The sequence below is a fragment of the Podarcis bocagei genome (assembly GCF_964188305.1).
Source record: "Podarcis bocagei genome assembly, chromosome: 2".
Lineage (NCBI taxonomy): Eukaryota > Metazoa > Chordata > Lepidosauria > Squamata > Lacertidae > Podarcis > Podarcis bocagei.
In genome coordinates, this window is record NC_138126.1 from 99,289,561 (window position 1) to 99,305,079 (window position 15,519).

The window sequence follows — 15,519 nt, forward strand, 5'->3', positions numbered from 1 at the left end:
CCTTTAAATTTTGTATTCATTTAGCAAAATTATTATGGCATAAACTTTCATGGACTGGAATCCACTTTATCAGATGTATGAACACAGATTAGCCTTTAAGGTGCTAAAAGACTCTTTGCAAGATGACAACAACAACAGCCATAGCCATTCCCCATTCCCAGGGAACGGTGGCTCTGCAAGCGTGAGGGTCATCTAACACTGAATTATCAGCACCCTCACCAAACTAATTCCCAGGATTCCTTAGGTGAAGCCATGATACTTAACACTGGTACAAAAAAACAGATATGTTTACAGCAGAGCTAGGATGAGCTTACTGAGCATATGTAGGGCAGCCAAAACAACATGAGGTGACTATTTCAGGATTAGAAGCAACAGGCAAAGGTCTTATTAAAAAATAAGGACAATAATTTTAAACAAAATGTTTCCATGAGCCAAATATTCTTTCAATAAGGTCTCTCTGACAGTCTCTCTTAGCAGCTTAGAGTCTACTTAGAACAATTGCCTAAAGCTAACTTTAATTGGAGGAATATCATGGGGCAGGGGTGAATGTTTGCATTATAATCAGGAGTCACTGGACAATTGGAAGGTACCAGCTGACCTTGTTCAAAAATGGAAATTTCTATCAAGTATGCTGCTTAAGTGACTTAGAACCTATTTGCATATGCAAAGAACTAATTAAAGCATGGCTTGAAAAAAGGAGACTCCCTACCCATGAATATAGATACCACTGGAGCCAAAAGCTGTTTGGCTTGGAAATAGTTTGATGAACTCAGAGGACCATAGATCCTGGGTCAGCGCTCTGAAATGAGATCAAAGTCACTATTATTAGATAGCACTTAAGAGATTTCTAGAGAAAGCCACCTTTCCTTTCCAAGACGTTGGCTCTCATCAGACCCTACCTACCCCAAATCACACTTCATACCTGACCACTGGTGCTTAGAAAACTAAGAAGAATGATTCCCATGGTGGGAATGGCAATTTTTGCTAATCCTAATTCTGTTACATTGGGAGAAGTTTCTACAAAACTTTCAGATGGATAAAGTGATACCAGTTTGTAACGGAAAATCTGACCTACAAGCCCAAGATAGGAACTGTTCAACTGGATCTGCCCCCACCGCCTAACACTGCCCTTGTCAACCAATGTGTTGAAAAAGGATTGGGATTATAAAGGTTATCCATTACGCAGTCAACAGGCAGGCGAGTTGGTACCAGGAGTGATAGTCATTTTCAGAAATGCATGTGTCTGAATGTGCAAAGCAGCACTTTAAGAGTTGCAAACTTTCTCTACTGCCAAGGTGGCTGTGACTGATGATCATACAGCCTTGACCTAGTTTTTAGGCCACCACCTTCACGGCTTCTCTCCCTGCCCCCCACTGCATAGATTTGCTCCTTGTCCCCAGAAGCAGGTGTTCTAAGGTAAAAGGTGGCATCACGCCAGGACTACCCTCTACCACTTGGCAGTACATCCTAGACTTCCATCCATCTTCTACTTTAACTGGCACTGTGTAATTAACTTTCAACCCACCTCTTTTCCCTTAGTAAGAGAGGCTGCCATAGTCACATCTAGGGTACAGAAGAGGAAGCTCTGATAGTGGCAGCTTAAAGTTTTCACTGCTGTTCATTATTAACCAAAAGTTGAAAGGTTTATAAAGCGGCTCAACAGACAGCAATGTGACTGTAACCACAACTTGCTTTGGCCATTATTAAAATGTGATTAAAAGCTTGTCAGATTAATATTACTGATTAAAAATTAGAGATCTGCAGAAGATCTACAGTGGTGCCCCGCAAGACGAATGCCTCGCAAGACGGAAAACTTGCTAGACGAAAGAGTTTTCCGTTTTGGAGGTGCTTCCCAAAACGAATTTCCTATGGGCTTGCTTCACAAGACGACAATGTCTTGCGAGTTCCTGCTGGTCCCCCCCCCCTTTTCTAAGCCGCTAAGCCTCTTATCAGCTGATCCGATCAGCAGATAAGCCTCTAAAAGCCGCTAAAAGCTGCTAATAGCGCTAATCCTTCAATGGGCTTGCTTCGGACTTGAGACCTCCAGGCTGATAACTTATAGACTGATGGACATGGGGAACTCAAACCGGGGAAGGGAGGGGGAGTTTTGGGATCCAAAGGCTATGTAACCAACTTTTTGAATCTTTTTATATTTTTTATCTTCTATTTCTTTATATAATTTTTGTATACCATGGTATTTTGATCTAACATGTTTTTTTTAAAAAAGAGGGAATTCGTGGAAGGAAATTGGGGTAGATCTTGGGGGAAAAATCTTTTTTCTTTTTCTGTTAAAGATGGATGGTAAGATTGTATAAATTTAAATTGGTCAATGGGTTAAACATATTAAGTTTTAAATTGGGAATGAGAGCTTGTAGAACTAAATTAATGAAAGGGGAATATAGTCGGGAGGGGGAGGAGGGAGTCCTAGAAAGAAGGTTATGAAAGTAAGGATTTAAATTCTTTTTTCTATCTTTTCTATCTTTTCTTTTCTGTTATATTTCTTTTCTGTTTTTATTAGAAACTCTAATAAATATGATTTAAAAAAAAATACAATGGGCTTGCTTCGCAAGATGAAAAAACTGCTAGAGGAAGAGAATCACAGAACGGATTCTTTTCGTCTTGCGAGGCACCACTGTATAAATGATCTGCCACAGGGGAAGATGGCAAACCTAGAGAACTTAAATTTCTGGTTTCCAGAGGGCACTGAGGGCAGATCCTTACCATATATTTAAAACATATCCATCACACATTTAGCACACATGACTCCCCCCCAAAGAATCATGGGAACTGTAGTTTTCACTCAGAGCTCCAATTCTCAGCATCCTTACAAAACTACAGTTCTCAGGATTCTTTCACATCTGACTGCCTAATGCTTTGATTTCCTTTTTTGTTTTCTGATGTTGTCAACACTATTCCTCCACTGAGGTTTGTCCCCATGAACATTTCCCCCTTGTAACTGATGCTGGCCATGTGGAAACACTGCATGTAAATACAGAACCAGATCCTAAGTTCCTGTTGCCTAGGACTGCCATTCGTCCAGAATTTCCCAGACATGTCTGGGATTCATTTGTCAGAAATAGCATCTGGGTTGAATTTCTGAAGATTGGGAAAACCCTGGCGTATAGCAACCCATGTTGGAAGTGTTGATTTTTTGGTGAATTTCCTAAAAAACATTTTTTTAAAAAAAAGCTCAGCAGCTTTGGAAAAAAGGGAAAAGGTTCAACAACTTTTGTGTCTGGATTTTCACTTTTTGAAATATGGCAATCCTATTGTTGCCAGAATTTTACTGGGAGATTTCCGGAGTAAATACATAAGCAGCCTTTCACTGAGTCACATTGAAATGTTACCTTAATATGGGAGAGTTAACCATTAGCTTCTCATGAGGCTGCATTCTAAATGGTAACAATGAGGATTCCCAACTCTGTTAGCCATGAGAAATGAAGCAGGGAGTTCTTCCTCCCCAGAATAACTAATTGAAAATAAGAGTGCGAATCTGCAAATCGCCTGAATGAAAGTGACGAAAGTTGCTGCCATCTGGAGTCTGGTCAGTGGGCTGTGCTCAATGACTTTGAGATGTCATTCAGGTTCTTACTGGAGCATCAACATTCCAAAACCTCACAGCTGGTATCCTCAGTAGAAATGGGGAGAAAATAAATAGGATAGGGATGAAGCTAATTTCCCTCCTCCTTTGACTCCAGCTCTCATAAATACATACAGCTAGAGACACAGTGCTAACTGCAGAACACAATGGCAGGGATTCAGAATTGAAAATGCATAACGGGGTTGGCACAAACTGACTCCCATGCCCTCTTCTCCCCACGGGAGTCTTCCAGCCTCCCAAAGAAGGCTTGCAAAGTTGTCTTCACCCAATTTTCAGGGATACACCTTTCCCGTGACAAAGTCTACCCCATTAAGCAATGGAGGTCTACTTGTGCCAGCACCATTCTAACCCTGATAGTATGTGTCAAAACTCTCTTTTTCCTTGCAAGAAAAGCCTACCTATACACCTGTCATGTGGCAGAAGGGAATAGCAGCACACATATCAAAAGGGGGGGGAGGTAATTATGTGCAGTGGGAGCCAACCGATTCTGTTCATTCTATCTTTGTTATCTGGATTAGGACCTGTGCTGGCAGGATGAATCGGGCTCCTTCCTGAAGCAGATGGACTAGCCAGAGTTTGTGGCAGGGACTTGTCGGAAAGAACACTGCACATATGAACACAGATCTTCCCACCTCACACCAAGTGTTGGGCACACCCTCTTGATTAGACAGGCCATTTTTCTTCTAAGCATCTGGGCACCAACAAATCTTATTGCTGTGTCAGAAGAGATTTTGCTACACACGAATGCATCATAGACACACCAAGGCAGACTCCAGTCATTAGCCGCTGAAAGAAAGAAGCTGCCCTGCATTCAGGGTCCTTGTCACACGGCAATAAGAAATGAGCTGCTTGTTCAAAGGTAATGGTTCTATAGGGGCAGAGAAAACGAGGGCCGCCTAGGAAGAGGAGATAAATACAAATGCCTTGCCTCAAACTGTGGCACTTTACAGTACGACAATGGTCTGCGAGTAAGTTGTTTAAAAAAACTGCTTCTCTAAGATCTGGTCTATACAGTGGTACCTATACTTAATTAAGTACTTAATTCTTTCTGGAGGTCCGTTCTTAACCTGAAACTGTTCTTAACCTGAAGCTCCACTTTAGCTAATGGGGCCTCCTGCTGCTGCTGCATCACCGGCGTGCGATTCCTGTTCTCATCCTGAAGCAAAGTTCTTAATCCGAGGTACTATTTCTGGGTTAGCGGGGTCTGTAATCTGAAGCGTATGTAACCTGAAGCGTATGTAACCCGAGGTACTACTGTACAAACATCAGCTAGAAGCGGTGCAGTGAGCTGCACCATGCCAGGCTGCACATAGGAGGCATTCACACACTATTTTGGGGGGAGATTTTTCAAATGCAAAGCCACCCTGTAAATTCTCTGACACCCTCAAGACATTATAAACTTCTATCCCAGCCCTCTCTTCACTATTGCCAGTGATGTTGGTTTTCAACTTGCAGTAAGCTTTTTAAATATTCAAACTTGTGACCCCACTCTGCAACGATGCAGTCCATTATACTAGATGCTGCTCACTTGGCACTAACCCATGACAGGGCCTCCTTGGTGGCAGTGCCCCATTACGGAATACCCTCTTTGGTGAGGTGCTCCATCTCCCACGTTATTGACATTCAGGAGGGATTTTAAAACATTCTTTTTCAACCAGGCATTTGATGGGTGAGAGGTATTGTTCCTGGCAATTTTAAATTATTAGCTCTGAGGGTATGTGACTGCTTTCAAATGTTTTTAGATGTTCTTGTCATTATAAATGTGTTATAATTATGTTTTGAACTGTACTGCTTTACTACGTTGTTTGCTGCCCTTGGCTCCTTTGGGAAAAGGGCAGGGTATTTAAAAAACAACAACAAAAACACAGTAAGACAGACTAGTATTCTATCACTTGTTTAGTTACACCACTTGCTTTGAGCCATCTAGTTCACTAGATAGGATTGTACAAGGCTTATCTGCATGCTGTGGTGGGTGGTTTTCAAAATATGCAATATACTGGGCACTTTATCTTCTGAATTACCAATCCGGATGAGACATGTATTTTTCAACTAAACACAGAGAACAGGGCCGAAAGAGCAGTGTGTTCTCTTGTGTACAACCACTGAACATAGTCTGATGCTTTAAGTAAAAGTTCAACTCTTGGCTGTATTAACTTTATAAGCAGATCAAATCGAGCAGTCAGGGACCTCTTCAGGGCTATTTACATGGGACTTTAATCAATTTGCTAAGTGTTTTACAATCCTTATTTTTTTTTTTTAAAAAAAGAAAATCCTATGAGAAAGAGTTATTCATCCAATCTTACAGATAGGGATCCAAAATATGAGAGTGAATGGTTTGTCCTAAGCTACCTAGGGGATTTTTAAAAAAAGAACTGACTAGAGACTGGACTCACTGAGCCATGCTGACATTTGACATTTTTCTACTTCCAGAAGCTTCACTGCAACTAGTATAACACTACAGGTGAAGCTCATGATTCCCCCTGAAGGCCTCTTCTCAAAGTCTTTTTCTCAAACCTGATGCCCCTTTTCCAACTGTCTCACTTTTAAGGGTGGCTCTTTCTCCTCATGGTCTTTGAAGTGTAGAAAGACAAGGGATTTAAGCTCCAGTGGCACTTTGATTTCAGATTTACAGTCCACTTCCCTAATAAATCCCATGCCACACTTTAATTCCTCAGAGGGAAAGAACGTGTGAGCCACAGAAGGAGAAAGTAGAAACTGTTTATTTCCATCATAAAGATGCCTTTTAATATTTTAACATAAATCAAGCTGTGCTTTATGATGATAATAAATTTACCAGAAGAAACTTCATTTGCTGCCTGAGGCAGCAAAATGATTCAATTTGTTTAGTTTTTAAGCACAAGGAAATGTAATTGAGTCGGGTAAGGTACAGCTGTTTTAATTGACTTTTCGGAGAACACCTAGTGCTACAGGAAGCAGGAGGCTAATACGGAGGGACAAGAGAAGACAAGGATTACTCCATGAGCTGCTGCCAGCATGGATGCCCCCCTCCCCTTTGCTACTTCTGCCAACTGATCCGTCAACAGAAACTAATTCAAGATACACTGCCTTAATGTATGCAGGAAAAGGCCAAACCACAACAGATGCATAATCTGCATTTATTTCTTTATGCCTTTCTGAAAAATAATTACATACAGGGACAAGCTGAGGACACAGAGCAGCAAAGTGCCATAGTGAAGAATTGTTACATTTTAATAGGCAATTAAAAATATTGTCTCACGTTAAACCAGATGGGAGAAGGTATCAGCCACTGCATCATATTCAGCCAGGTTGAGCCCTGGATTCATAGAATCATAGTGTTGGAAGGGATCCCAAAGGTCCTCTAGTCTAACCCCCTGCAATGCAGGAATCTCAGCTAAAGCATCCATGACAGATGGTCATGTAACCTCTGCTTAAAAACCTCCAAGGAATGAGAGATTCTACCACCACCCCATCCCTTGGGGATCTTGTAATAGTGCCAGTAAAATAAACACACACACAAACATACATTTTATCCATCTTGGTCAACCTCAATCTCTCTCATGTTTTAAGGCATATTGTGATACTAGCATCAAACTTTCCCTCCTCTTGTAGGGCTTTCACCATTAATTGAGGTAGACACCTCCACTGCTCACATACTGAAGGCACCTGGGAAGGTACATCAATACAAATCCATCAGAAAACAGGAAAGGAAGTTCTTCAAGGTGAGAGAGGAATGGAAGGTACTACTGCCAAGCCATTTCAAAAGTGCTCTCCCTATTCATGCAGAGAGAAAAGTCATCCCTGACTGTCAAGTTTCTTTTGAAATCAAAGAGGAAATTTCACATTTTATAACCTTTGGAGCAACATAAAAGGAGAAAAGATATAATCTAAGCCAAAAGGGCACATAATGCCACATGGGATTTAGATAAAAGGGGAAGGGAGAAATCCCAAACGACAACGTACAGCTGAGGTGGTGGGGATGGGGAGGCTGTCCAAAGGACACATTTCTTGTGCAATACAGGCAATTAGCATAATTGTGCTTTGTAGTACGCCTTCGACAAGATGGAAAACAGAACTGCTAAAGTAGCAGAAGTTCCAGACTAGGCTTGCTGTTTGGCTGTAACCTTAGCAATTTGTCCAGCTTCAGCTTTCTGTGAAACCCAGTGCTTTCTGTTCTTCTGAGATGGCTCGTGGAGAAAACGAAAAGGTGTGTCACAAGAGAAGAAACCTCTTTGAAGATTGCAGGTGAAGATGTCCATTAAGTGACCCATATTATCTTGAAAGTCAAAAGCACAGAAAAATTCAGTGACCGCTCCATGGGGCTGAAATAGACATAGGGCTTGCCGTTATTCAGCACCTTCTGTATTGTTGGCATCAGTCTTTCTCAAGAGGCAATGGGTCTCTCTTGGGGTGAAATCAAACTGTTAGAGAATTAAACCACCTGCTGCTGATGCAGAGAACCATAACTCACAACTGCTGCCTCCCATATTGTTTTAGCTGCAGTAACAGCACCAGTGTCCTCCCAGGGTGGGGGGCAAGCCTGGGCAGTGTGTATGAAGGTCCCAGGCTGCCCCCGCTCGGCCTCACTGATGTGGTCCAAAGGAAAGCAGAGCAATACGTTTGGCACCAGCTTGGCTGCAGGGGTTGTTGGAGGGAGGCATACAAGATGTCATCCAACAGCCTTAGGGACTCCACTTCAGATTTGTGTAGGGTTTCCTCTTCAGGCTTGTCTTCTCCCGAAGATGTCCTGCACTGCAGCAGCTAAGCACATTCTGCAGCCAGCCAAAGACGAGAAGATTGCCACAGTGCAATTTCCATACATTTATAGGTCATTTCTCAGGTACATCCATTCTGCTGCTAAAATGCCAGCAGTGATACTATCCTTGCCTCATATTGCATAAGGGCAGGCTGGGCCTCCATGCGACAGCTCTGTTTTCTCACTTCCAGTCTGACAAGAATCTTATAACAGTGATGAGAAAGAGTGACAGAAGGAATCAGTTGTTAAACTTCTGAACCAATTGTGGCAGGACGGTTCCCATTTCAAATGGATTGTGCACATAGAATCTTAAAATCTGTAATTTTGTTTCCCCTCAACCTGGGCACTGTGTAATTCCTTACCAATTCACTCAGAGACAGTTTTCAGAAACCTGGTGTCAAAGGAGCAGCATCAGCTATCTGCAAGCTTTCAGGTTGTATAGGTGACTCTGATGCACCAGCAAGGACTGCCAAGTACAGCTTGAGATGAAGAAGAGAGGGATGTCATCAGGTTTTATTGTGCCTGGAGCAAACTCCCCCTAGTCGGCAAACATAGCTTTATGCAACATATCAAGGACTTTTGTTATCTATGAATAGAGTTGTGTTACAAAATTTGCTGTGTTTGTTTTTAACACACCTTCCAACAATCTTTTTTTTTGCAGCAAAACCAATTTGATTTTTATAATTATACTTGATAGTAATTTTGATTTATTTTTTAAAAACCACTGAATTTCTTAACTCACTTTGATGAAATGTCAAATTTAATATCACAGCTACACCAGGATGGAAAAGGCAAGTATAATCTGGGGGTTTGGAAGATGAAATTTAATAATAGAAAAAGCAGTTTAAACATATTTGAAGTGAAAAGAGTTGAATTTCCCTCATATTAAAACCTTTGTGACCCATGACCCCTCCTAAGCTCTGCAATCTCCTAAATGCTTTTTGTGATTTCATCACAGAATGATGGTCAGTACTCCTTGTCGGCAAAGATCCCACAGTCCAAACTACATGCAATTAGAAGCAGACCTGTGTCTTTAAATCCAGACCTTTCCCCATCATGTATAAAGCAGGGAGGTGGAGGATGAGGATAATTTAAAGAGCAAAGGGGATGTGCAGGTGAAGAGAGAAGCTTCCCTGCAGATTTCCCTACCAGGAGTCTCTCACACTGACTTAGTTCTGATATAGCAGCCTGGCCAAGGGAAAAGTGACATTAGGGGACAGAGTACAGGGAAATAAGGCACAGGCAAGGAAGGAGTTAATAGCCCCCCTTCCAATCTGCATTTCTTTTATGTTTAACATAAGACCCCCTCACACACATCTCTTAGATTTACCTGTGGCAGACCCAGGTTTCAAAGCACAGTACTAGTCAGATGTAGCTTAGATTTACATAAACTGAAAAAGAGGTCATGTTGAAGGCAAAGTGGTGGGAACCTTAAAAAAAACAAACCATGAACCTGGGATGAGGTGGGAGATTAATTTTTAGTGAGCGGGATTGAATTCTCTTGGCAATTTAGTGTGCTTTGGGAAGTAATGATTGCCTTTATATTCAAACAGAAAACAATGGCTTCATGAATGTCTCTTGCTTTAGCTTCCCCTCATGATTTTATTCTCTCTGGTAACACTAACTCATACGATTTCTTCATAAAGACACGGTTAGGTGCTGCCCTCCACATCTGGCAACATGCAGGTGAGGTGCTAGGAAATGAGAACTGTGCTTCTTTTACATGTTACCCATCCAGCAAGTAATTAGCACCTTCGTGCCTGCGATGGAGAGTGCTGCAGTCAGGGCCTGCCCTGCTGCCTCAGGACTGGTGTGAAACAGAGGACCACGGTAATGCTGAAGCGACTTAGCAGCAAAAAAGAACTGTGGAAACAGGCTTTCCCTTCAATGCTTCATGAAATAAGGCTTTGGTGGTACCTACCCAGACTTAACTGCAACCTCCTTTTCACCCTCTGCATAGAATCAAATATGGAGGGGATTGGGCATTACATACAGAAAACACAAAAGCGAACAGAAGCAAAATGCTCACCAGATGAAAAGTATTCATTTAAATCCACAGTAACATCTATGCATCAGATCCCACATTACATGCAGCAAGGCAGATGTGTGCTGGAAAGACTGTAACTGAAATGGAGGAAACAACAGTAGTGTTGGAGTGGGAAGAATCTACCCCTGGGCATTTTCTCCCTCGTTTTTTTCAGTGTAGGCTGACCCCACGCCATGGAACATTTCAATGAAATCTGATTCAACTAGTTGTGTCCATCTTTCTCTTGATTCTTCCCTGTTAGTTGAGGAAAAAGGAGAGTCACCTCAGGGGACATGAGAATGATAAGGAATCATTGCTTGCTTTCATTGACTGCTTGCTTGACTGGTTTCAGCAAGGCTCACCCCTCTATCACTCTTGAGGGAGAGATGCATATCTGACAGCTTCTGACATATCATAGGACAAGAGAGGAAGACAGTTTATATGGGAATCTGTGATCAAGGCAAATATAGAGAGATGCCGTGCGGCCACAGCAGCCTGGTAGAGTGACCACACTCAAAGCTTTATACTTTGAAGGGGAAAATCTGAATTAAGAACTGAACCGGACAAGCAGCACTGCACCCAAAATTGATAAAGTGAGCACCAAGCTCAAGACGGTATTAGCAGGTTCTTAGGAGGTGCAAGATCAGAAGAAGTCTCAGAAGTCACCTCCAGTTTATTTGATAACAAACGGCATCGTTCCATCATTAGAGCTTAGTTTCACTCAATATGATATTTGCAGTCACAAACAGAAAGCAAAAAAGTCCCCAGAGTAGGACAAACCCAATCCAGAATGTGTGCCGGAAAGGGGACAAATGTTTATTGAGCGTGCCATTTCCAAAGATCAGCTGAGTGTCTTTTCGGCTGCAATATGCTAAGAAAGCAGGGATGATATACTGGATCCCATTCCCAGCATAGGCTCCAGTAATGCCCACCAAAGACTCCAAATCGTGGGTGCAGAAAGCCACAATAATGGGGGGAATGAGTGTAATGACTGGGAAAAAAATCCTATCTACTACCCAAGGGTAGGTTCCCCCTTCCCGGTGGAAGAGAGTCTTCCAATTGTTCCTCAGAGTCACGGCAATTATAGGAAAGTTGGTGCTGATGGTGAAGACAGGAAAGAGGCCCAGGAAGTAGCGGATAACGGCGATATTGACAATGTCACAGCTGGTGAAGTTGAGCGTATACATATCCATGAGAGTCCCGTTCTTGAAGCAGTAGATAGCAGTGAAGGACAAGAGGCTGTAGAAACCCAGGATTAAGGTGTAATCCAACAGGACCAACTTGTTAACGTGTTTCTTCTTGGAGATGGGAGTGATGAGAGATGGCAGCGAGTGCTGGCACATGAAGGAATAAACGCACACCCCAAAGAGATTGCGGATCCCTGAGAGTTGCGCTAAAGGAGGGTGACCTTCCCCTTTCCCTTTGGAAATCCGGAGAAGGGCTATAATTATCATGACGACAAATGCTGGAAGACAAGGGGTGGGGAAGGAGAGAGAAAAAGGAACATGTTGAAGTCAGAGCAGAAACTATGCACACAAAAATATATATTTCCTCCTCTAATCTCTGCGCTGGATCACTACAGTCTATAGTGCAAGTGATAAGGGGACGACGACACATGCTTCCCTGGAGAAAGCAGTGCTGCATACAAAGAAAAGATCTACAAGGAGATAAATACGTGTGTTCAGCACCAGGCTGTACACTGTGGGTGGGGACTCCAATACAAAAGTACAGTTGGCTATCTTTGAAACAGGGTTATCCAGCAATCACACTTTCTCTCAGGGGCATCTGCCTCATAGGAAATGGGTTTGACCCATCACAGCTGCTGCTTGAGTCCTCAAAGAAATATAAAATAAAACTGTTGTCTTTGAACTCAACACCTTCTCTTTACCCCAGGGTCCCCAGTCTCATTCATGTTAGTAAAAGTGCACTGAAGACATTTCCTAGCATGAGCATGTACCACTTTGGCGGAAAGGGCATTTGAAAGATTGCTTCTGGGCAGCACAGGAGCGCACAAGAGACAATGCTCATGCCCTTTGGTTTTCACAGCATTTGTTTGAGGAGAGTGGGACTGTATTTTACATAAATGACACAGACAGGAATATTTGCAACTGGCTTATATTTAAATTTAGGGTATTTGTAAAGAACACATTGACATTGTTCTGCATAAGAAACTGCCAAACAAGCTGCCTGGGACTAATCTCAATTGGGAGAAGGTCTAACAGGGACTGAAAAGAAAGCACTGAAAATTGGAGTTGAAATGCAGGCATAAAGCACACACTTACTTGACATTTACTACAACAGCAACATATAATGCTGTTTATTTGCTTGCCGAATGAAGATTTGCTGGGGCAAGGCAAAGCAGGTCTAATGTCATATATTAAACATTAGTGATAGTAACAAAAATAGTTTTACTGAGCTAAAATAAAGAATAAATAGGGCCCTCAGATGTGCTTGAACAGGAAGTTGAGCATTATGATGAAGGGCACAAGGACCTTCCGTTTGAAGATTTGTTCCTTGACCACTGGGCACTCCATTCAGCTCCATTATGTTTTCTAAAACTCTAATGAATTAGCTAATAGGAGTGTGGGATCTTCTTCTCAATCCACTTGGTCCAAATATGCCCCACCCCTTCTCAGTGACATTGTGACTGATCTAGAGCAATTAGTGTGCTGCCCACCAATTTCAGTCTGCCCTTAGCCACCACCACCTTAAGCCTGTCTTCTTTCTTGGCTCCAGTCCAGGGGGTGGCCCTAGCTGCTGGCTGCCTCCTCCATCTCAGAGTTGCCTTTGCAGAACTTTGTAGGAAGGAGGTTAGGGACAAATCTTAGTTGGCTTTACCTGTCTTTGGCTCTGCTATACCTGCTGTTGTTCTCCCTGACTTCCACCCTACCAATCTTAATGGGCACCAGCAGCCACAGCCGTTTAGTAAATTTCTGCTTAAGTTTCATTTCTGTTAAATTATTTTTCCTCTCCAATCTCCATTTCTTATGCTGACCTTTTGAGCCTTGCGATCATAACAGCCTCTAAAACAGAAAGCAACCATTTTACAAACCCAAACCTGAAGTGGCTGAAAAAAATTAATTCATTCATTAGTCCCTCATCATTTTGATTGTTTTTTCTTGTGTAGGTTACAGCCCTTCACGATAGTGTTCCAGAGCAGGGGCACCATTGGAGGGGGCAGGGGGCCATGTCCCCCCCCAATTTTCAAGGAGGGGGCCAGGCAACCTCTAAATTCCATGGTGACCATGTGCACACCATGTACATATGCTGCACGACATGCTGACATCACTTGCACATGCTGCTCACAACACGTCAGCATGTCGCGCAGCGTGTGGAAATGACTCAGCAAGTCACACGGAAGATGCACATGGCGGGCGGCACCAGCCCCCTCTATCACGGGGGCAAGCCGGCATGCTTGTTCCAGAGACTTGCCATTTTGTGCTTGAAAGGGGAACTTCTCCTGCTCCCTGCCTCAACGTGGTGTATTCAGTGGGGAGAGTGGCTGCTTAGGATAACAAATGGGCCAAGATGGGCTGTTTTGGCATTTGTACAAACTGTCTTTAGCTGTGGCTGAGAAACAGAAGCCCCAAACCAATTAATCAGATACTGTAACACACAGAATGCTAATGCACACTTCCACTGCACAGAACATTTAAAGCCATTTAAAAAGACGGACTTTGACAGCACAGCAACCAAGAGAGGAGTCACAGGGACTAAAAACTAGGGTGACTACCAGAAAACACCCAATTAACTGGCCACTCACAAGAACCCAGCTAAATCCAGATTTTACAGCAATGCTTGGGCTTATGGGACAAATGCTAGGGGGCTCTTAATTAAATCGACAAGCTGCACATTCTGAAAGGCCCTATAACAGTAGATACAAAAAGGAAGACAGTCCCCCTGTAGATTGAGTAGCGACTTATATTGCCTATGAGTATTATGGGATCAAACCTAAGATACAATATTTAGTAAATTCAAGTGCACTTTGAGTCATGTGCTCCCTCCATTGTAGCTGCCTATGCAGAACCACAAGATCACTCATTGTACCAGGGGCACATATGCTTCCCAGCATCCAGCGTAACTCTATCTATATAAAAGGGGTCAACTGTCATGAAAAGCAGGCCTAACATGTCAAAGCCTATTTTGTTTTCCAGTTCATCATTTGAATACTGACATGCTCACAGAAAAATCTTATAGACAATATATTTCAAGGACTCCACTTTTTTATACCCAAAGCAACAAGAACTGAGCAATTTATACAGGTTGCTATCATCCTACCATCATTTCTTGTACTGCTTGGTGACCACCATTAAGCGTCTGGAGAGTCCTCATAAAGAGAACCTTCTTTGCGGCAAAGCATCACCAGATTGCCACAATTTTTCAAGGATCTGCTTTCGTCAGACCACACTTTGAATATTATGTCCAGTTCTAGGCACCACAAATTAAAAAGGATATTGACAAGTTGGAATGTGTGCAGAGGAGAGCAACCAATATTATCAAGGGTCTGGAAACCAAGCCTTATGAGGAACGGTCGATGGAGCTGGGTATATTTAACATGGAAAAGAGGAGACTGAGAAGACATATGCTAGCCATCTTCAACTATCTCAAGGTCCATCACATGGAAGACTGAAAAGAAGTTGAGATTGAGATTATCAATACTATAAAGAGAAATTAGGAACCTTGAATAAATAGTGTTTTACATATATAATAAAAGATAGCTCAAAGGGTGTAATTTTAAGGCATGTGGGCCTTCCAGTTACAAGTCTATCTCTATCCACTGGACCAGACAGGCTTTCAGTGCATATTAATATCATGAGGAGGATTAATTAAATTTCTATACTGCCCTTCCTCCAAGGATCACAGAGCAATTTAAAATATAAAAACACATAACATAGTAACAATCAAAAATAACCGCCATGAGATGTTCTGTACAGCAGAAGCTGTTAGAAACCATTTGCCACCTCTTTGTTTACTGGAGAATTTCCTTTAATTATCTGTCTTGAAGACATAAAAAAGGGGGGGAAGGGGGGGGACCAAAGATTCATTATAAAGCAGCTGGAACTGCTCTTTATAAGTCTCTTCTATCAATGACAAATACAGAAAAACTACAAACCACCACAGCAAAGGTACAAAGCCCTTCAAGTCATCTAGAACCTG

General features: G+C 42.4%; 1 protein-coding gene across 2 annotated transcripts in view; it reads right to left on the reverse strand.

Annotated features, from left to right (window-relative positions):
* Positions 1-6,701: 6,701 nt before the first annotated feature.
* Positions 6,702-15,519, reverse strand: part of TMEM104 (transmembrane protein 104) — an 80,663-nt gene continuing 71,845 nt past the window's right edge. For both annotated transcript variants that reach the window (XM_081184604.1, XM_081184603.1), the window contains exon 10: positions 6,702-11,827. In XM_081184604.1, the coding sequence (XP_081040730.1) occupies positions 11,067-11,827 (761 nt within the window). In that variant the 3' untranslated portion in view covers positions 6,702-11,066. The remainder of the gene's footprint in view (positions 11,828-15,519) is intronic.